General features: G+C 38.4%; 2 protein-coding genes across 2 annotated transcripts in view; one reads left to right on the top strand and one right to left on the bottom strand.

Moving 5' to 3' along the window:
- The first annotated feature begins 316 nt into the window (after positions 1 to 316).
- The window catches only part of LOC134537731 (uncharacterized), a 58,426-nt gene continuing 36,272 nt past the window's right edge, over positions 317 to 22,470 (top strand). The window contains exons 1-2 of the mRNA XM_063378480.1: positions 317 to 550; positions 14,662 to 14,898. Of these exons, the coding sequence (XP_063234550.1) occupies positions 14,867 to 14,898 (32 nt within the window). The 5' untranslated portion in view covers positions 317 to 550; positions 14,662 to 14,866. The remainder of the gene's footprint in view (positions 551 to 14,661; positions 14,899 to 22,470) is intronic.
- Positions 17,917 to 20,958, bottom strand: LOC134537729 (uncharacterized). The gene is made up of 2 exons (XM_063378477.1): positions 20,780 to 20,958; positions 17,917 to 20,228 (listed from the first exon to the last, which is right to left on the bottom strand). The coding sequence occupies exon 2, from the start codon at positions 19,983 to 19,985 to the stop codon at positions 18,915 to 18,917; it is 1,071 nt and encodes a 356-aa protein (XP_063234547.1). The 5' UTR covers positions 19,986 to 20,228; positions 20,780 to 20,958; the 3' UTR covers positions 17,917 to 18,914.

Below are 22,470 nucleotides of genomic sequence, written 5' to 3'. Positions count from 1 at the left end.
TCTAACATGCTGCAAATGTTGTAATATAAAAAAATGACCATTATTTTAATAAAAATGTACTACAAAAAGTAAGCAAATGGTGTAATATTAATTAAAACGTGTACAACTTGTTTAATTATTGTATTTTAATATAATTTAATAAATAAATTTATCATGATGGAGGCAGCGATGACAAATCAAATTTTATTTATTTAGTGTGTTTAGCAGTTGGCACAATTGGGGTCCGTACTTCGGGTATGTTCGGCAAACAAATGAGCTCGATAAGGTTCGCTCGTTATAACATTGAGTTACAACTCTTATCCTTTATATACTCTTTGGTATTGTTCGATTCTGGGAATGCAGAAACTAAATTTGTGCTTCCGAAATGAATCGTGTAGCATCATAAATGTCGTTCAAATTATTTAATTAAGTTTTTACTGAAAGGAAGCGTTGAAATAAGTTGTGTGTTGTATATGTTAATCAAACACGTTGTATTAATTTGGAAGTACTAATCAAAGCTTATATTTTTACAATGGCTACCGTGTCTTGTGCACCGTCGCATAGCAGCGAGGTGAGTCGTATTGAGCGAACATAAAGTTAATCAACTTAGGGTAAAAATGGTTTAATCCAGATATTTCATAATGCATGTAAGCCTGAACATTATTTTGTTTAAAATTTTTTACTAGTTTTCTCAATAATTTGAAGGTAATAACGAGTATTTTCTGCTTCAAACTAAAAAAAAAAAAATATCTAAAAATTGTAAAGTATTATGTAACAATTAAAATGGTTACAGTTTATATGAAAAAAAAAAAAGGTTTTATTGTATTGCCTTCTATGCATTTTTAATGTTCTATTGTTGAAATGTGAGTTCTGTATTTTATATTTTTTATTGTTAGGAAGTATAGTTCTGTTATTCATACTTTCTTAATGTAGGTACCTACTTAATGTATTTCATTATTATTGTTTTTGGAGGGCCAACATCAGTCATTGTGCTTTTGAATTGTTTTGGTATTGGAGATTTTCAAATTGGTGTAGTTGGAGCCTTTTTAAATTTTTTACCAATTGGAATGGAATGATTGAGAAAAAAAAACTATTTCATAGAATATTTATTAATGGTGGCACAGATAATTTTTAACATCCTTATTATTGCAAATAAAGTGAATTATTGAAGTATATTCTCTATTTTTATACCTATGGTCATGGTTTTAAAATTTCATCACAGTCTTCACCATTTCATGATTACTGCATTTAAATTTATATTCCAAGGTTAGGTTTTAGGCTTTTTTGTATGTATTTACAAGTGAGGTTAGGTGAATCATTAAATTTCTGGAGTTATGTAAGACATTAAATTTTCAAGGTTAGTTTTGTGCTCATTGAAATAATAAAAAAGTGTAAGGTTAGTTACGCTAGGTCAGCTACATTAAGCATTAAAATACAGTCAATTTTTAAGTTTGTGTATTATACATTCTAATTATTTGGAACCAACCTTTTATATGGTAATTAATGTTATGATGTAATTATATCATTACTGCCATGTTAACTATATCACTATATGTAGGCCTATGTATCTGTTGTGGTATGACTTGTGTAAAGAGTGGTAATTTATTAAGAATGGAAATAATCACTATTACTGGTGGTTGTGCATTTGCAAAGGTAAAAACAATTTCACTTATATTTTTTTCTGTTAATGTTTCATTGTTTTCTAATAAATATGATGACTTGTGATGTTTGCATTTAAAGAACTACCTATATTGTACAAGAAGGTGTAGTGACAAACAGTTCAGTTGGAGGGCTAAATTGTGAAATTGAATTTGTGTCTTATACATTTGCCATGGTAATCAATTTGTGTAGTATTTAGTAGCTCTTCAGTGAAATTATTTTAGTTGCTTGTACAGGATTTTTTATATTTGTTTCGTTTTATTTTCTATAGTTTGATAAGCTGGTGCTTTGGGGAGCGGGTCTGAGGTGTTGAGTCCCTACTGAGCTTGCTGTTGTAGCATATTTTTATGTGGTGATTTAATAGCATAGCCAAGACTGTTTCACATGAGAGATTGGCCTGATTGTTGTAGCCTCCCTACTGATCCCTACTACTTGATCCTGTGGTTTTCAAGGGTTTTCAAAAATACAGGGTTTTTTAATGTCAGTATATTACAGCCGGGGCCATGACTGTTTTCCACCATAATATAATTTGTTTTCCATTTCAAGTGAATATTAAAGAATATTGTTTAATAGATAAGGGTGGTAAACAAGTCTTGACCCTGGCCGTAATATACTGACATTAAAAATTCATGTATTTTTGAAAACATTCCCAGCTATGCTATAGTTCTAAGAATCTCTGGAGAACCACAGGCTCAAGTTGCAGCTAGTATCAAGAAAACATTAGGGTAGCGACAACAATCAGACCAATCTCTCGTGTAAAACAGTCTCCGCTACACTATTAAAGCACAACATGGCGATGGCAGTATCACTACCTATTGTAACCTATAAATAGTATTTTCTCAGAAACCTGTAGGAATTGTGAAACACTGTTTTCAAAGCAAATACAGAAATGTCTAGTATACAAAAGCACATTTGGAATTTTATGATTTTTTTAAAATGGAAAAGCTGAAACTTACAATTTATCCTAGAAAACTCTATATTTTCCAACAATGTAGTTGTTTGCAAAAATTGTGTGCTTCAGCAAGTTAAAAACAAGGAAATATGTATAAAAATTATGTAAATTTGTTGTAATTTTTGTTGCAGTGGTTTTAATAATTTTCAAATCAATTCTTGTCTCGGTTTTGAATGGATTTCACTGCAAAATTTTGGTGAACTTCATTGCCATTTGTAGTTCAAAATATTTCTGAATCCTGTATGAATTTCTAAATGCCCTTCTGAGGGAAAATGAAGGAATATCCATGGTATTCAAAAACATATCTTTGGAATTTTTTTTAGGGAATAGCTGCACTTTTTCAGATTCATCCTCTTAGATTAAACTATAAAACATCATAAGGTCAAACATCTTTATTTCAATGAACTTCATCAACCTTTCATTACCAATATTTATGATCACCTAAACTTGTAAAAACATGCCAATTATTACCATCTTTTTTCACAGTTAGTGCATTTGCTTGAAGCATCACAAAGAATTACTCAATTTGAAAAATCACATACAAAATGGTGATTCTCATATCCTTCCTTGAACATGCTACTGGAAAGTAATTGTCCCTCAGGCAACAAAGTATTACAATTATTGCTTTGCCCTTGAACACAGTGATTAGAAAAAATGTCAGGAAGTAAAACAATGATTTTCAGAATTTATAATTATTTTTTTATCCACAGTGCTTTTCTCATTAATAAATATATACTTACATTATATCACAAATAAAAATGGCATAACATCAGGGAGTGAAAAAAGTTGATTGTTGATTTTGATACTTAAATTACAATGAGGTGTGAAGAGATGAGAATGGTCCATTTAAAAAATGAATGTGTGGGGGAAATGGGAATGCCCAAAAAAAAAAAACATAGGCTCATGGCAACATCAGTTAAAATTTGTACTTACAAAACATCTGAGTTCAACCCCACCAGGTATTGAACCCAAATCACCTTAGTCAGGGGCGCAACAACTAAATTTCCAAAGGGGGGGGGGGGGGCAATATACCTTTTTATAAAGAATCATCGATCCCCCCTTTTGAAGCGGGGGGTCCGGGGGTCCTTCCCCGGGAAAATGTGTATTTCAAGGTGGAAAATGGTGCTATTTAAGCAGTTTTATTATCTAAAAATTGATTATACAGCACTTTCTTTGCCCCCATTTGCCCCCACTTCAAGGTTTCAGAAGGGGGGGGGGGGCAAAATACCCTTGCCCCCCTCCTTTGTTGTTGCGCCCCTGACCTTAGTGAGACTTTTTAACTAAAAGGACCATATATTGATCATCTGATAGATTTTCATATTCTCAATTTGGTGCTCACTAATGAAAGGTTGGTCAGCTTTGTTAGAGACATTTTTTTACTATTGATAGTTGGTTTTCGTACCATTTGGATAATTTCCGACAGAAAAAAGTAGTCTGCATCATGCTTGCAAATTAGTGGTTATTTCAGTATTGAAGCTATTTCATGTGAATTTTATTCTTGGTGTTTATTCACATACAAATTTTGGTAGGTACTGAAAACTTTACTTACAAATAAATTTACCAAGCTGACTTTGTATTTGGTATTGCGTTGCCATAAATCCTTCTAGCATTTAATTGGTTTGATTCATTCATAACTGCCAGTAGCTTGCACAGGTATGCAGCTGACCTGTTTGCAGACTAAATTAAAACTAACGAATTTCGTAGGGAAGCAGCAATGCCCTGCCGGTCTGCTGTGGATCTGCAGTGCTTGACAGCCAGGGTCTTAAAATTGGGTCTAAATTTTATGTTTTGCGTTATTGTAGGTTTCAGTGAGGATGCATTCAGAATTACCTTTTTTCCACCTGGAACAACATTCTGATGCTAAACTAAACATTTAAATTAAAGTTTTTTAGTGATTTTAAACTAAAATGTGTTTATCTAATTATATATTAAAAATGCCTTAATCATAAGTAGGCACTCAACTAAAAATTTAGTTTTCATTAAATGAATGTCAAACAAACCAAGTATTGCAGTTAGCTGTGAATTACATTTTTTTTTATTTTTATCACTATATTTAATATATAAGTTTATAATAAGCCAATAATAATTTTTTTATTGTAAATGTTTTTGACCAATTAAGAATACTGTAATTATAGCAGGTCAAAATTTTGTGATATGACCATTAAAATACATAAAACTTTTTTTTGTATATAAAATAATGATACAAGGCCATTTTGTTAGCAAAATGTGCTAATTTGAATGATTTCTGAAATAATTAAACCTTTTTCATTGCGTTATTTTAAACATAAAGTCTGCAATGTTCACCTTGCAAGAGTAGAGTATCTAACTTATTTTTAAAAACCAACAGAAGTGGTATTTTATATTAAACAGACACTGCTGGCAGATGTTGCTTGTCTTAGTGTTGGTGAGCACATATGTAGGTAATACTAATGATAATGTGTCTTGAATGCCTGGAACTAAATAACTTTGAAATATCCTTTACACCCTCCTCCAGTTATGGTGCATCAGTTTGCAAAATATCTCTTCCATGAAATATAGAAGCAGAAATGGTATATCCAACATTTCCATAAATTTTCTCATATATTAAATCTAGTATTCACTATTGGATCAATTCATTTTAAAAGTTGAGGAGTCATGAATACATCTTTCCCGATTAAAAGGAATCAATTGTTGTTTTATGCTCTCAGCTTTATTTATTGAAAAAGTGCTTGAACATTTAGCTGCATGTCAACCTACTGTGGAAATAAGACAAAATAAATTTTCGTTGGTATGTAATGCCTACTATGTTAGGTGACTTAAAAATGTTACCTTATTGTACCAATTAATGGATTAGGCACTACGTTTTTAGTAATTTTGGATCCTTTTTAAAAACACTTCTTCGCTTTCCTAAAAAGTAAACATTTTCTTTCAAATATATTATTGTAAGCACCAAATTAATTAAAAACAAGTTCAGCGTACAAATATTTTTGCCTCCTAACTGCCACAAAGGAAATGGGGGTTTATCGATTGATGCTATTTCACAAAGATTTTGGTGCACCATGCATAAACTCACGGTAGAGTTGGAGATGCTGTAAGGGGTCATGACACTGTATGCCATGTGGGGACATGGGAGGGATGCTAAACGTTGACGTCGTCCGGGCCTGCGGCCCCTTTGAGCCCGATATGACACCGCCCAACCACCGTTTCAGTTCAAACCTCCCGCTCGTGCGTGCGTGTGTGTGTTTCCAGCCCGGCAAGAGGGCGCCTAGCTGCAGTGCGCCGCACCCCTAATTTGCTACGTTTTAATATTATTTGTAAACCCTTTTTTGTTTTTATTCATCTTTTCCCCAGTGTTGTGCAATTTACTTGTGTTTTCTTTAATTTAAATATGTTACTTGAAATAACCACAGACGTTGCCCGGGCGGACCCGAACAGGCACGGACTTGGACGAGGGTAGGAATGTTTTTATATAAATTATCATTAATTAAGTAGATATTAACAAACTTTAAACTGTCAGTAATTTTTATATATTTTTTAATGTTGATCTGTAATTTGCTTAACTTTCGCCGGGGCACGGAATCGTAGGATATAGTAACGGTAATTGTGTTGGAGCGAAGGGCGCCATGTTGCCACCTGCGAGCGATGAGCTCAGCCCAGTCCATCTTCATCACTGACCGAGAGCAGACGCGCCAGCACCCCGGGGACCTCAACCATTGTTCATCACTGACCAAGTAATTTCTGTATCGTTAATTCTTTCTAAATCGCTTTCGTTCGTCATCCTCGGGGCAGCTCTCGGTCAGCGGGCTGTTTAATTAATTAATTGTCTCAGTCGAGTTTTCAGCAATCGTGTAATAAGTAAATTTTGTAGCATGGCCACGTGTGTGGACCATGCCTTCACCTAAGTCGATTCGTGCCTCAGGCTTTTTCTACCGTGTAACGTGTAACGGACGTGGAGATAACGTGTTAGTGAAATTAAATCTGGGAATAAAATATAAACTGAGTATTTTATTTAACCACGTGGTGAGTGACTTAGCCTAGGAGTGTGGCGTGCCCGACGCCTAGAGCGGGCCAGGTCTGGAAAGGTAGGATAGAAAGGGCTGGTAACTCGTCCCCACTTGGGCTACGTAACGCCCTGAGAGAGAGACTCCGCCGGGTCCACGTGCCCTTCCACGTGGTGGCGCCCATATTTAACATCTTAAATTCACCGGTAACGCGCGAGCAGCCCTCAATTGGCGCCCAAGAGCGTGGGGCGAGTTATATCTTCCGCGAAAACCAGACCTGTACGAGCGTGTGAGATAGGCGGTTGTTACGCGGAGCGCGCGGAACTAAAGTTCGCGCCAGAACTATTGTTCGCGCGGAGCGCATAGCGGGACTCTGGCGCGCCGGCCACGTGATCAGCCGAGCGCACGCTTCCAGGAATCCGCACACAAACAACGGACTCCGAGCGCAGTAAGTAACACAGTGCTGATGTGTTCGTGAGGACGGTTCGCGTGTAGAGTACCACGTGCGTAGACATGCATCCGTATCCGGACGAGTGTATCGGGTGTTATTTCCCCTGCCCGAGTTGGGACTTATATGGCAGGACCGCCGCCGGATATGAGTGTGGCTACTGCACGGAGTACCGCGTACACGGCGTGACGAAGTGTGGAGCTAGGTCGTGTCCTGGAGATAGTAGCGAGGGATTCCGCTGCCAGGAATGTACCGGCCTGTGGCATCGTGGCTGTATCGGCGAACGTGAATGGACCATGCTGCGCAAGTTTTTTGCCTTTACGTGCACACGATGTACCGCCTGCCCAGTCACCCAGGCGCAGTACGAGGCAGAGACGCCGGAAGATTCTCCACGACACGCCTCGACGCTTCCCGAAACGCCGACGCCGCTCACGCCGACACCACTCACGCCGGAAAAGACGCCGCTCACGCCGAAGCCAACCACGCCGAAAAAGATTCTGCTCGACTCGCCGACGCCGCCCGTGCCAAGGACGCCGCCCGTTGCCGGAACGTCACCGCAGCACCAAGCCGACTCCTCACGCACGACGCCGACACCAGCACCACGAAGGTACGTCCTGACGTCACCCGCACCGCCACGTGTTACGTTACCGACGCCTACCGCTCTGACAAAGACGCCCGTCGTCCTGACGCCCGTCGTCCCGACGCCGACGCCCGTCGTCACGACGCCGACGCCCGCCGTGCCGACGCTCATCGACTTGACGGCTCCCGACACAAGTCCGATTCCGCCGCCGTCTGCCACACTGCGTTTGGTCGACCCGACGCCACTTATCCCGACTCCGACAATTCCGCTACCGCCACCTCCTGTCCTGGAGCCGCCAACCCCGGCACCTCTCGTCGACCTGACGTCTCCCGACGCTGGTCCTAGCGCATCCTCGCCAGCAAGACCTCGTTTCGCCGACCTGACGCCACTCATCCCGACTATGATGACGCTTGACTCGCCGAAGCCAACCGAGCGACGCACGACGACGACCGTCCCGCCGCAGTCTGCGACGCCGTCCAGCACCCGCCTCGTGTCGGAGACACCTCCCGACGCCGGAATGACCTCGCCACCGCACCGAACCGCCGTCCCGACGCCACCAAGGTCATTTCCGGCGAAACCCGCCTCGTCTCCGCCACACGACTCGCCACGGACGCCACCAGACTCGACGCCGACGCTTCGTGTCACCATGTCGCCACCACCTGGCTTCGACGTCATCATGCCGTCGTCACCGCCACCAGAGTGCGCAGTCGCAAACAGGACGCTTTGCGACACGATGTCCAGGGCCCTGACGCCGAGACGCCTGAGCGCCGCCCCGCCGCCTGGGTTCGCTCCTCTGTGCCCACCCGGATTTGCCCCGCTGTGCCCGCCTGGCTTCGAAGCACAGCCGGTTGTACCTGCCCGAGTGAGACAGACGCGCGCGACGCCGACGCTGACGCCGCCTACATGCCCACCTGACGCGACGCCAGGAACGACCGAGACGCCACGACGCCCGATTCCGACGCCGATCGCCGCAGTACCGGAACACCGGTCAAGTGCCCTGCCGCCCGAGACGCCACCAAAATGTCGCAAGTTGGCAACATTGGGACGCCGCACCGTGAAGAGTCGCCTGAGCTCCCTGCGTCCGCCTGTCGCGATGCAGGTCGACGCCACGACGCCTGGACGCCCGACCGTCCCACCACCGAACGTGACCATCACCCGGACTTCGACACCTGTCACCCGTCTGTCACGACGGGCAGCGAAGCGCCCGCCTGTCAGCAAGGCTGAGCCGGGCCGTGCCGAGCGCCGCCCGCGCTTGCTGCCCGCCTGCCACGAGCCGCCTGACCTTGGTCGCCGCCGCCCCTGCCGGCCGGCGCCCTGGCCACCACCGCGCTGTCGCACGCAGCAGCCGCAGCAGCCGCAGCAGCCGCCGCAGCCACAGCTGACGCAGATTTGGGGCTCGGGACAACTGGTGGGTCTCCACCCACAAGGTTAGTCAGCCAGCGCCCATTCTGTCCGTGTGTATCGTCCCCCATAGTGTAAATATTGTTCAACTGTCATTTTGAAAACATTGCTCGTCCGTCCGTCATGTCAACATTGCCACCTGCCCGCAAAAACGTAAACATCAACATTGCCACGTGGGAGTGCGCGACGTAAACAGTACAGGCAACGCCCCCCATCCATCTGTCAAACGGCGCTGTCATATCGGCCTACTTTCGGAGGGGGCAATTGACGTCGTCCGGGCCTGCGGCCCCTTTGAGCCCGATATGACACCGCCCAACCACCGTTTCAGTTCAAACCTCCCGCTCGTGCGTGCGTGTGTGTGTTTCCAGCCCGGCAAGAGGGCGCCTAGCTGCAGTGCGCCGCACCCCTAATTTGCTACGTTTTAATATTATTTGTAAACCCTTTTTTGTTTTTATTCATCTTTTCCCCAGTGTTGTGCAATTTACTTGTGTTTTCTTTAATTTAAATATGTTACTTGAAATAACCACAGACGTTGCCCGGGCGGACCCGAACAGGCACGGACTTGGACGAGGGTAGGAATGTTTTTATATAAATTATCATTAATTAAGTAGATATTAACAAACTTTAAACTGTCAGTAATTTTTATATATTTTTTAATGTTGATCTGTAATTTGCTTAACTTTCGCCGGGGCACGGAATCGTAGGATATAGTAACGGTAATTGTGTTGGAGCGAAGGGCGCCATGTTGCCACCTGCGAGCGATGAGCTCAGCCCAGTCCATCTTCATCACTGACCGAGAGCAGACGCGCCAGCACCCCGGGGACCTCAACCATTGTTCATCACTGACCAAGTAATTTCTGTATCGTTAATTCTTTCTAAATCGCTTTCGTTCGTCATCCTCGGGGCAGCTCTCGGTCAGCGGGCTGTTTAATTAATTAATTGTCTCAGTCGAGTTTTCAGCAATCGTGTAATAAGTAAATTTTGTAGCATGGCCACGTGTGTGGACCATGCCTTCACCTAAGTCGATTCGTGCCTCAGGCTTTTTCTACCGTGTAACGTGTAACGGACGTGGAGATAACGTGTTAGTGAAATTAAATCTGGGAATAAAATATAAACTGAGTATTTTATTTAACCACGTGGTGAGTGACTTAGCCTAGGAGTGTGGCGTGCCCGACGCCTAGAGCGGGCCAGGTCTGGAAAGGTAGGATAGAAAGGGCTGGTAACTCGTCCCCACTTGGGCTACGTAACGCCCTGAGAGAGAGACTCCGCCGGGTCCACGTGCCCTTCCACGTGGTGGCGCCCATATTTAACATCTTAAATTCACCGGTAACGCGCGAGCAGCCCTCAACGTCAATAAAAATATCCTGAGGTTTTGCACCTGGGATGCTTGCTACAATTTGTTCATTTGTACCAGCACATGTTTCCGTTTATATTTGCCTTGCACAATCATCTACTTTCATCACATACTGGTCACTGATGATGACTTGATAAATACATAGATGCATGTATTTAGGAATAACTGGCATAGAGCTAGATTGTGACCATGTCGTGAGCATGTGGGGCTAACATAGTTCATACAAAAACCCTAGATCGCTGATTATGCAGGAAAATGTGCAATGAATCTATAAATGTTTATCATTGTTTAGGTGAAAATTAAAAAATTACACTGTTACGAAATTTTCCCATTGCATATTTTCCTGAGCAATGTTCCTGGAAGTAATAGGAGAAAATGAGTTAGATGTTTCATCAGTTTGACTCATCCCATGACCATTCAAAAATTGATAGGCTATTATTCGAATAATTACATCCGTATGCATAAAAATTAAGCCAAACAGATCTCTGAAATATCGGAAAAATGAGGTAAGCCGCGGAATAGACAACAAGAGAGTTTTTATGACTTTTGAAATAACACTTTTACACATTGATGGTAAGAAACACGTGTATCTTTACCACAATGGTGACTAGATTAGATTAATCGTATTCCGTCACCAGCAATGGAGTTCTGACAAGATTGTATTTTCAGTAGTATGCAAAGTAGGTTTATTAATACACTAAAACTATACAAATGATGAATGGTGATGATAAATATATAGTAAAAGTTTGCTGTGAAAACTCAACACAAAAAAATTAAAAAAAGGATCCTGCTGGTTGGAAAAAGTTCCTCATATATGTTCCTTTGCATTTGCTTCTTCTCACATGCTGTACATGTTCATGTTTGTGCTTTCCACATAGGTCAGTCCATTTGAAATCAACTAATGGTCTGCTCCTTCATATCCCAGAATAAAGTACCTAATATTTTGTATGGTGGTAGTACTAGTTGTTAATGTTAAAAAAAGAAATTTTAGATTTTTTTTGAACAATCCATTTGTGGGTTTATTAATTTTCAAAATTGTCAAAAATTGCGTAATTTTTGTCTGTTTTGAATTCTTTAATGGTCATATCTTCAAAAATATTTGTGCTAGAGGGCTGGAATTTGTGCCATTTTCTTTATATTTTTATAAGATTTAATAGTGTATTGACATGGTCGGGGGATTTGGTAGTATTTATAACGTACGTTTAGTGGGCGCCACCGTGTCTAGACGGCACGGACCCGGCGAGAAGACTCTGTCTCAGGCGTGATGTAGCCCGTGTGGCAACGTGACTTGTTTCCCCCTTCAGCAATTACCCTAACCACTGACCTGGCCCGCTCTCAGCGTCGAGCACGCTGTTTATAAAAACCACGCAGTGGGATCTCAGGGCGCCCCACACGCCGACAGACAACACTCGAAGGACGCAAACACAATCGCTCTATGAAAACGCCTCGCGGCACGACAGGCACAGCTGTGGTCCAACCACCTCGATAGGCGCACAAAGGCGAAGTCCTCGGAGAGCCGGAACGGAGCGTCTTTCTTCAGGCAGTGACGGGAAGTGACTGCGCGAGCAATGGCCGCAGAGGTAGCAGGAAGGAGGGGGGGTGTTTGACGCCAAGCGCCCTGAACAGTTACCCTGTCTCCCGTCATGCGCGGACGTGGTTAGTGAACGAAATACATAAAAATTACAATCAATTTGAATATAAAAACATATGGCACTTGGGGAACAAAACAAAAGATTTGCACAGTATTATTATTTCTTGGGGAGCGAAGCACTGATTCTACAGCGCCCTCTTGCGGCGGCGCGCTATTTAAAAATACGTCAGCCGGGAGGATTAACAGGAGGGGAGGGAGGTGGTGGCACATCGGGCTCAGATGGGCGCAGCCCTGGACGATGTCAGTATATGCTATTGGTCTATATTATGATTCGTATTTTCAAAATCATAAAAAAATAATAATATTAATAATTTAAAAAAATATTTATTGCATTTGTGAACCTTTGAGAGCATATACCAAATTTAAAGATGGGATGCCAAATAGTTAACATTAGCAGTGCACTTACAGTCAAGTTTGATATTCAATGCCTAAGTAGGGGCATGTAAATATTCAACCAAAATAAATTACATGTACAGTTTTAGTTTTTTTTTAAATTCTATTTAGTAGCTGGTTTGTTTTGTTCATAATTTTTTTTTTATTAAAACCACCTTACGCAACATAAAGTAAAAAACATACCTTGTTTAAGTTTTAATAACAAACTTAGCATTACAGTATTTAAAAATATAACTGGTTTTACTCAATTAATTAGGCATATCATTTGTTAGTTATGCATATGCCTACACTTGCACAATGCTATGTTGAATCTTTATTGGATTTATATTAAGTTAGAGTATGTATGGGTTTAACTTATTTACTCCATATAATAAAGTTTAACACCTTCAGTGATAAAATGTTTTGTTTTGAACAAAATATTGATAAAGAAGTTCATATATTGTTAACAGTCTGAGATGCCCCTGTAATTTCTTCTTTAATTAGTTTGTAAGTTCGCCAAGTGGGTGTTACTTTTAATTGCTTTTTAATAACTATTCATTAGGTAGTTGTCACACACTCAGCTTATTTTTGTGCTTGTGTATAATTAGTCTTGGGAAGAATGCCTGTTTTGCCTGGCCTAAACTCCATCCCTCAAGTCGTCAACAGCCTAAATGAGTTGTACTGAACTACATTTTGAACACTAAGCCCTTAAGAATTTTGTCAAGATTTTGCTAATTTCGTACATTTGAATTACTGGAATTTTTTGATAAATTTTAGCCACTGTAATGAATTCCATTTACCGCAGTTGATTATGAACCTTATTTCCCAGCTCGTATTTTGTCTTGAAAACAGCTGTCTAGCTGTGTGAGGAGTGCTAGGTTGGTACTGCAACGAGTGCGAGGTTGGCGGGAGGTGATATGTAACATGGCGGTGAATAAAGTCTGATGTTAATGTAAAAGAAGTGTTTTATCATTTCTCACTAGCCTACAAGCTGCACTAAGAATTTAATGGATGTTTAGCATTCCCGTAATGCGCTGGCTCAATTTTAGTAATTTGGACTGTATGAAAAATTGTGACAATAAACCTCTCCTAGATTTGACGTTGATGCAGCTCAATTTTGGCCTATGTTTGTGTAATGTTTCACACTTTTGTTTTTTAACAGCAATCAAAATGTTTTATGACCAAAACCAACAAACTTCATTTCTTATAAAAATTTGCTAAAATTTTTTTTTTAAAATGTGATCTCATTGATATCCCATATTTAAACGTATATATGCAATCAAAATTTTTTATGAATTCCATACATTTCCTTAAAAAAAAATACAATTTTGAGATATCAAATTTTTATTTTAATAAATATATTTAAAAACATGCTCATTATAAGTATTTTTAATATTTTGAGATTCATAACAATCAATTTTGATCGCTAACATCTATAACATCCACGCTACATTACATTTTTTAAATAGTTCCTCATTTTTTACATTGTGCTGAATATTCGTAGATATCACAATTGAAAATAGCTGCTTGCACATTAACCACTACAACCAGCTGTCATATTAAAGCTTATGAAAATCTGAAGACAATTCTATAACTTCTTGCTCTTTAGCTCAATTAGTTTTTAAAACGGAACCATTATAAGATTTTAAAACAACAAAAAATATGTGATAATTGATTTTTTGAAAATTAATAACTCATAAATGGATAGCTTTAAATATCTAAAAAAAAATTATATTTTGAATCCTTTGAATTAGTTAAACAAGTGTTTTTAAATTGTCTGAATTGGAAACATCAAGTTCCAAAAATTTTTTTTATTGGTTACATACGATAAATGGAGAAGAGTCTGAATCTTATAATGGCTTTATACTGAATGTGAGTGGCACCAGGGGCGCAACAACTAAATTTCCAAAGGGGGGGGGGGGGGGCAATATACCATTTTATAAAGAATCATCGATCCCCCCTATTGAAGCGGGTGGTCCGGGGGTCCTCCCCTGGGAAAATTTGTATTCAAGGTGGAAAATGGTGCTATTTAAGCAGTTTTATTATCTAAAAATTGATTACACAGCACTTTCTTTGCCCCCGTTTGCCCCCACTTCAAGGTTTCAGAAGGGGGGGGGGGGCAAAATACCCTTCCCCCCCCCCCCCCTGTTGTTGCGCCCCTGAGTGGCACCAAGGATCTGTCAATGTCAATCTATATTCAGTTTTAATCATTTCTGTTCTGATGAAGTTTGTTCAAGATTACATCTCTTTTTCCTATATTTTAAGTAGATAATTTTTTCTTTCAGACTGGTAGAGTGCTGGTGAAACCAATTACTGCTGAACAGTCTAGTTTGATGATGCAGATAATAGTCAAAATTAGTATTTCAAACATTGCATTTACTCGCCGCTTATGCCCAGAAAACAATTTTAAGGATAGAAATATCCATGGTGTCAATATGAAGATTCTCAGAGACGACACTGAATTTGGTCGTCGCATGCGTACGTGGATGAATGGAGCATTTGATGCCATACAAAAACAGAATGTAAGTATGTTTAGGCTATTACAGTTTGTAGATTTTTTTCTTCATTATTTTAGGCTTGTGTTTTTAAGTTTGAACATAAAACACCAAAGGAAGAAAGTCCCAGAAACACAAACATACAATAACTTCTATCATACTTTATCTTGTACAGCAGTATTCCCCTCTTTGCAGTGAACAGTGTAGTTTTTGTTTGGAAGTGGTAAGAAACAATAGCATTGTGATAAACGGCTGAATTTGATTTATTGTGACAGGTGGCTTAATTTGTCTCTTATTTTGATAGTTGGCTGAATTTGTGTGTCACAATATTAAAAGTAAAACATTATATCAGGAAAAGCTAAAGTCCCATAAATAAATTATTCCTTACAGTAAAAAAGTGTGAAATATATAGCCTATTAATAATTGGTGAATAATAAAGTAAACAAAAATCTAAGAAATATCAATATTTGTTGAACATCTCACTTCCCTGATGACACTTCGTTAATGAGTGCACCCTTCACTTTCTTTGGCAGATACTAAACAGGAGCTACAGATGCTATAGTCATTGCAAAAGATTGGTTAAACTTACTGGTTATATGTTTTTCACATAACTCATATTTTATCTGGCTGCAGCTGCCATAGCTGCTGTGATGGAGCAACTAGCATTTGGGAGCCCTTGGGTTACATTACTTGTGTCTTTTAATGACCAAGTGCATGAATGATAAATTTTTTTCTGTTAGGAAGCATTGGAGTTTACTAAGAAATAACATACAGTGGACCATTTGTTGAGTCTAAAGCTGGAATCACAATGCCACGACAAACACGAAACTTCAAACCTGATTAGGCGTCGAATACAATGTTCCAGAGTTAATAGCAATGGGTCACAGTACCATGACAACATTAACATGATGAACTCTAATATAGCTGTCGGAAAATCATTCCAAACTAAATTTGTCCATCAAATGCAGTTTTTAATCCACCAAAAACAGTGTAGGCCCTATATGAGTCTTTTATTTCCTGTTGATAGCTGAAGTGTGTAACAATATAACATTTAGTCGTCTATTGCATTAAGTGATATTTAGTTAATTTTAGATACACGGAAGTAAGCTATAAATATGTTGATTAGGGGCATAAAATAATTTCGCTATTAGCCATGCTAGAAATAAAAATAAACAGTTGAAGTGACACTACAAATGTGAAAGTGTACCCAAAACTTAAAATGAAATTTCATTTTTTAGCATAAAGATTTACCAAGAAGATAAAAATATTTTTGAAGTTTTGTTCCCTAAGTTTTACATTTTGCTTTCTGTCGTGTGGCATGACTTGATGAAATTATAAATAGAATTTATTTCTTGCGGGCCGTCGGGGTGCATATTTCATCGTGTTGACGTCACTGAGACCTTGTATGTCATTGGCTACTGAGCGTGTCGGGCCTGTTGTGTCGTTTCTATCATGGCACTGTGACTCCAGTTTTAGGAAGTATTTATACAGGATGTCTACAGGTCAAAAATAATAAAAATAACTGAAGTTCTGGTTACAAAAAAATTCCCAAAATAATTGGTAATTATGCTGGAAGTAGAGAAAATTTAATTTCCAGGTGCTTTTTGATAACTTCCAGATGGTTTTTTTTACACCCCTCTTCAGTTATAGTAGCACATTAATAAACATAAATTTTTTATACTGTCTACTTGATATATGTGAAAATTATCTCTGATAAATCTAACTTTCTAATATAAAAAGTAATATATTTCTGTCAATAGTAGATCTATTTTGTATAATGATTAATTATTTTATTATGTATAAAATTGACCATGTGATAAAAATATTAGTAAGAAAAATATTTTAAAAGGTGTAAAAGTCCTGAAATTGATTCACAGGATATTTTTGTAGACACCGGTTAGTGTAGAAACCCTGTTGTAATTACATGGTGGCATATATATACTCCTAAAATTTCAGTTTAACACCTAAAAAATGTAGCACACAACAAAATATTTTGTTAATGTGTTATAATTAGAAGCCTTTGGGTTACCTACCTTACTTGTGTCTGTATCACCGAATAATATGCTATAATACATGAAATATAAATTTTTTTCTGTTAGGTAAATATTGGTGATTGAAATCATATTCAAATAGCTCATTTCTGTGGTTTCCATGGCTATGTTGCAGTTAAAATTGTAAAACAGACTTTTTTTTATAGAAAAAAGCAGTTGTGGCTTTTAAGAATACTTTTATTAATATTTATTGGTACAATTTACACATGACACAAATTTGGATTTTTAAATTTCAAATTATGCACCTAATACTATTTACTAATGTGATCAGTATTAAAAAAATTATTCACGTGTGCAGTATATATAGGATGTTAATTAACTCACTCAAAATGTTTTGACATGTGATTCTTACAGCATAAGCATACTTACACCATAAGCTCAGTTCCTGAAGGTATTGTCACTTTGTCCAATTTTAGTTGCCAACTATATTTGACAAGAAAGTTTGAGGGGTGATATTGAAAGAAAGAGATTTTAAATTTATCTGCCAAATAAATTTGGACAGAAAACCTTACATTTTTTAAAAAACATTTTTGAAATTAAAGCATTATTTCAGATATAGTGTTTTCTGCAATGGAGTTTGTCACCCTGTTAACAAAATAATGATGGTTGGCACCTTTCCATCACATTGCATAGGTACTTTTTTTTCATCCTCCATTGTAATGGATATCTGATGCTATTTTATTGCAGTTAATTAAGTCAAAAAGGGGGAGTTGTAATTCTCAAAAATAAAAAATTGTATTTCTTTCAACAATAAGCATGATTAATTTATCATTAGCTTTTACTAGTTTCACAGTGTGGTTAATAAGTTCAGTGAAAGATAGTCTCATCACCACGTGAAAATCTACTGTTCAACTCAGATGCAAGAGATATTTATTTCAACTTAATAAGACATTCTAAATGGAGTTCATATTTGCCACACCATATGAGAAAGTGTTAATGAGAAAAAATGTCATAAAAGTTAGTAGGGGAGGGTGGGCCAGAGTGAGACACAAAATTTTTTATTTGAAATCACTGTTTACTTTTCTACATTTAAAGACATCTTCTTATGCCAAAAAATAGCCTGATTAATGCTCTTTATTATTGCAAACTATAAATTCCGTAATATATGAAACATTTTCTTAGAAAATACAATTCTTCATTACATATCAAACGTCTCACTGTACCCCACAGATGTTCCACAGTGAGACAGACAGTGGTCCACAGTGAGACAAATTGAATACGCTATACAACAATCAGATTTACCTAACAACAATCACTGCACTTCAACATAAATGCCAGGAAAAATTTATAGAACATTCAGCCGTCCAAAATCTACACAAAATTTGAGGTACGACTTTTGTCTTTTGGTTTTTCCATGTTCAGAAGGAACAGGCAATAATGCTCTAATATCTTTTGTAGCAACTGATGCAATATCTGGAACATATGGGTAAAAAAACTTCCTCCACATTTTTTCACTTTTTCTCAGGAACTTGACTTCATAATCCTCAATGTCTATTTCTCGTAGCACCTCCCCAATGTAAAATTTTGTGTTTTTTCCTGAAAACTCTACCAGGACAAAGTCACCTTCTTTAGGCTTCCTCGCAAGTTGGTTGTATGATTGAAGTTGTATTACTTCATTGTCTGAAGAAACATCAGATTCAGAAAACTCTTCATCTTCATTTGAAATCTCAGTGAATTTTATTTTTCTAGGGTCACACTTCTTGAACAGACCTCTCTTTCTGTTCATTTTATGTTGAACTTGAAGAGCAAGTTGGTTTTTTTCTGGTGTGTCAGTTGGAATGAAAGATCTTCCCTTTTTCCTTTTATTAGCAGACTCCAATCTCTTTCCTGCTTTGGGATAGTTATGTATGTTTACTGGGCTTATGTAACTAGGTGTCAAGCTATTTTCTTCAGAATGTCCATCTCCAGTCGTCACCATTGAATTGTGGATTGGAATGTCTTTACTACTGCACGGTCTCGTAGCTTCTGGTGTAGGACTAATTTCCCTGTCAGTCACAGCACTTGCCAAAAATTTTGCTCTGAAAACACATTCCTGTTAAAAGGAAAAATTCCTGTTTTGCGGAATCCAGATGTGATGTTTGCGGGTGTCATTGCTTTTTCGTGTGCTTCACAAATTAAACTTGCCACATCATATATCGAAACTGTTTTTCCAGGGTTTCTCATCATCCACGAGTCAACCGAAGCATTATAGAAAGACTTGAAGGCCGCAAACACTGATACATCAAGTGGTTGAAGGCGATTACTGCAGTGAGGAGGAATTGTTAAAATGGTTACCCCATTTTCCTTGGCTAACTCGATAGCCTCTATCCTTAAGTGGCTCTCGTGATTGTCCAGTATCAAAACAGCGGGATTTTCTAGCGAGGAAAATGAGTGCTTCACAAAATGGTGCAAAACTTCAACAAAGAGTTCACCATTCATCCATCCTGACTGTTTTGCGAGGCCAAGACTTCCAGTGGGGGCACCATGAAGCATATGTTCCTTAAAATGCACTCTTGGGAAGATGATGACTGGAGGAAGAGTATTCCCTGCTGCGTTGACAATATAACATGATGTGACGAGGCTGCCTTTCTCGCCACTTGTTACTTTTGCAACTTGCTTCACTCCTTTTCCTGCAATGATTTTGGTTGGTTTTTGAACAGTGCTGCAACCAGTTTCATCAAGATTGAAAATACGCAATCCATTGGAGAAGTGGTCTGATCGTTTAAGCACAGTCTCAAGTTTATCGAAAAACAGCCCCACATTGTGTTTATTAAATGATGTAGCACGTGACAAACCGCAAGCTTCTGGCTGCCTTAGGGATAAGTCTGGATGCCTCTTCAAAAAACCCCGGACCCACTCTATTCCAGCTTTCTTTTGGATTTTCCATGTTTCGGGACAATCAATACCATTTCTTGATGTCATTTCAAATGCTAATTCTCTGCAGTTCATCAAACTCAGGCCATAACACATAGCTGAACAAGTTAACAAATAATCTTTCAACTCGCTTTCTTGTTCAGTGTTAAACACTTGGCGACTGTTGTACTTGGGACACATCCTCATGTTAGCCATTTCGGGATTATTCATCTTTTATCTCACATACCTAAAACACGAAACAATTTTGTTGAGAAAGACATATTTTATAAACCATAAGTAGGCCTGAATCTCATATAACTAAGCCTCACATGTGAAGTGTCTGAAAAGCTAAACCTTTAGTTTTTGCAGCTTTTCGCACTGACAAGCCTTCCTCCACAAGTTTTACAGCTGCTCTCATGTCATCTTCTTTAAATGTTCCAATAGTTGTTTTTCTCTTCCTGTTGCGTGTCATGACTGAAAAACAATTTTTTTTAACCTTTTTAAAAATAAAATGGGTTAAATGGATATGTAATTTTGATAATTAATGTAACTTGAAATTAAGTATCAAGTAATTGGATGTTAATTTTGCTTTGTTATTTTATAGAATATATATGCCTATCTAACAAAAAAAAAAAGAACATTTTTGTGTGACAATAAATGTTTAACAGTTAAAATTGCATAACGTAAACAAGAACTTTTTTTCATATAGTCATCTAAAAATTAGCAAAATCTAATGTGGGGCTGGATGTTCCCGAAACGGAAGCTAGCTATTAAATTTACAAGCATGGGGTACAGTGAGACATGTCTCACTGTGCCCCATTCTGTTGTGTCTCATTGTGCCCCACACTACTACACACATATCTATGAATTAAAAATCCTAACCTATAATAACCAGCATGTCTGTGACTCCATTAATTATTCCTCAATATGTGCACATTAAGTTAATGTCTTAATAAGTAACATATAACAACAAATATAAGTATGAAAAATAATAAACTAAGGAAAGAAAATATTACTTTTCTTACCTGAAAACCAACACTTTAAAATATCTGGTTAATATCAGGTGTCATCAACATAAAAACACAATAAAAATGGAGGTCATGAAGGGTACCAACATGGGAAATATTGAAAGAAATTTCCATTTAATAATAGTTGGAGTTAAAAGACATGTCTCACTGTACCCCATGTCTCACTCTGGCCCACTCTCCCCTAATCTAGATTTAGTCAAATTGAGTTTTGTGTACGATGCTTGGATCTTGGCAGATATAAAATCTATGTAACTTTTATCACTTGCACTTGTTTTTTTTTTTACAAACTTTTCCAGTTGCGAGTGTTGATCTTTGCTGTACATACCGGATCAGTGGATACTCCAGCTCTCGAGACATACTCGTACAAGTTTAAATACTTTCAAGGGGATAAATTACAGTGTAAGGTGACATCATCAGATGAAAGAACTAGGTAACTTGATACAGTATTTTTTTACACTGTGTTTTTAAAAAAATTGTAATTAAATTTTTTTGTATTGTTAATAAGCCCAGTCACTTGATCTGTAAACCTTTTCTTCAATAAAACTTTCCCTTTCAGTTATGTAAAGCAGAAATTCAAGGTGTGACCAAAAAAACAGTGAATAATTTTATTAAGAATAAAGTAGTAAGCTTACATAAAATTTAAACTAATCTTCTTCAAAATACTCTCCTTGGCTAGCGATCCACGTATTCCAATGATGATTCCATGATTGGAATCATTTCTGGAAGGTTTTTTGGAACGGTCTTCAGCTGTTCCGTTGTGGTCCTCTCAGTATTGGAAATGGTGTCAAAAGTTTTCCTTTTACCACTGTTTTTATTTTTCCAAAGAGCTAGAAGTTACATGGTGCTAAATCTGGAGAGTAAGGTGGATGTGGACAGACAGGAACTTTTTGTTCAGCCAAAAACTCGTGAATCAGAAGCGAGGTGTGGCATGGCCCATTGTTGTGATAAAGGAGGAAGCCATTGGCCTAGTTTTATGGTCTCTTTCTCCATATACCTACCCTTGTAATATTTGGAGTTTACAGTTGTTCTCCTTGGAATAAACTGATCACACTATGCCATTACTATTGAAAAAAACAATGAGCATGACCTTGACATTTGACTTTTGACTTTGACTGACGTGCCTTCTTAGGGTAAGGAGAGTCACTCGCGTTCCATTGGGAACTCTGAATTTTCATCTCAGTATCATAGCTATACACCCATCTTTCATATCCAGTTTTAATTTTGGCCATGAAGTCTGGAACTGCATCAAGACAATCCTTTAATTCCATGCTAACTGACACACGATTTTCCTTCTGTTCATCAGTCAAAAGTCTGCGCACAAATTTCGCACTCACTCGTCTCATGTGAAAATTATCAGTTAAAATGTTTTTCTCAGACCTGTACGAGATGTTCAGTTCTTCGATAAGCTCTTGAATAATTAGTCGCATGTATGAACAAAGTATTTTTTCCATTTTTTTGCAAGATTTCGTCTGTTTTTGAGGTTGAAGGACTTTGCTTGTCTTCAATTGACTCACTTCCTCTTTTAAAACACTTGTAAAACTTGTAAACAGTCTTCACTGTCACTACATTATCACCATACACTGATTTTAACATTTCAAGAGCTTTGGCACTTTTTTTGCAACTTAAAACAAAAGTTTAATTTGATTTGTTTAAATTCCATTATGCGTGGCAGACTAAATAAACTAGAC

Source organism: Bacillus rossius, chromosome 12 (genome assembly GCF_032445375.1).
Source record: "Bacillus rossius redtenbacheri isolate Brsri chromosome 12, Brsri_v3, whole genome shotgun sequence".
NCBI classification, from domain to species: Eukaryota; Metazoa; Arthropoda; class Insecta; order Phasmatodea; family Bacillidae; genus Bacillus; species Bacillus rossius.
The sequence above is the reverse complement of the archived record's forward strand: the minus strand, read 5'-3'. Positions and strand labels throughout refer to the sequence as shown.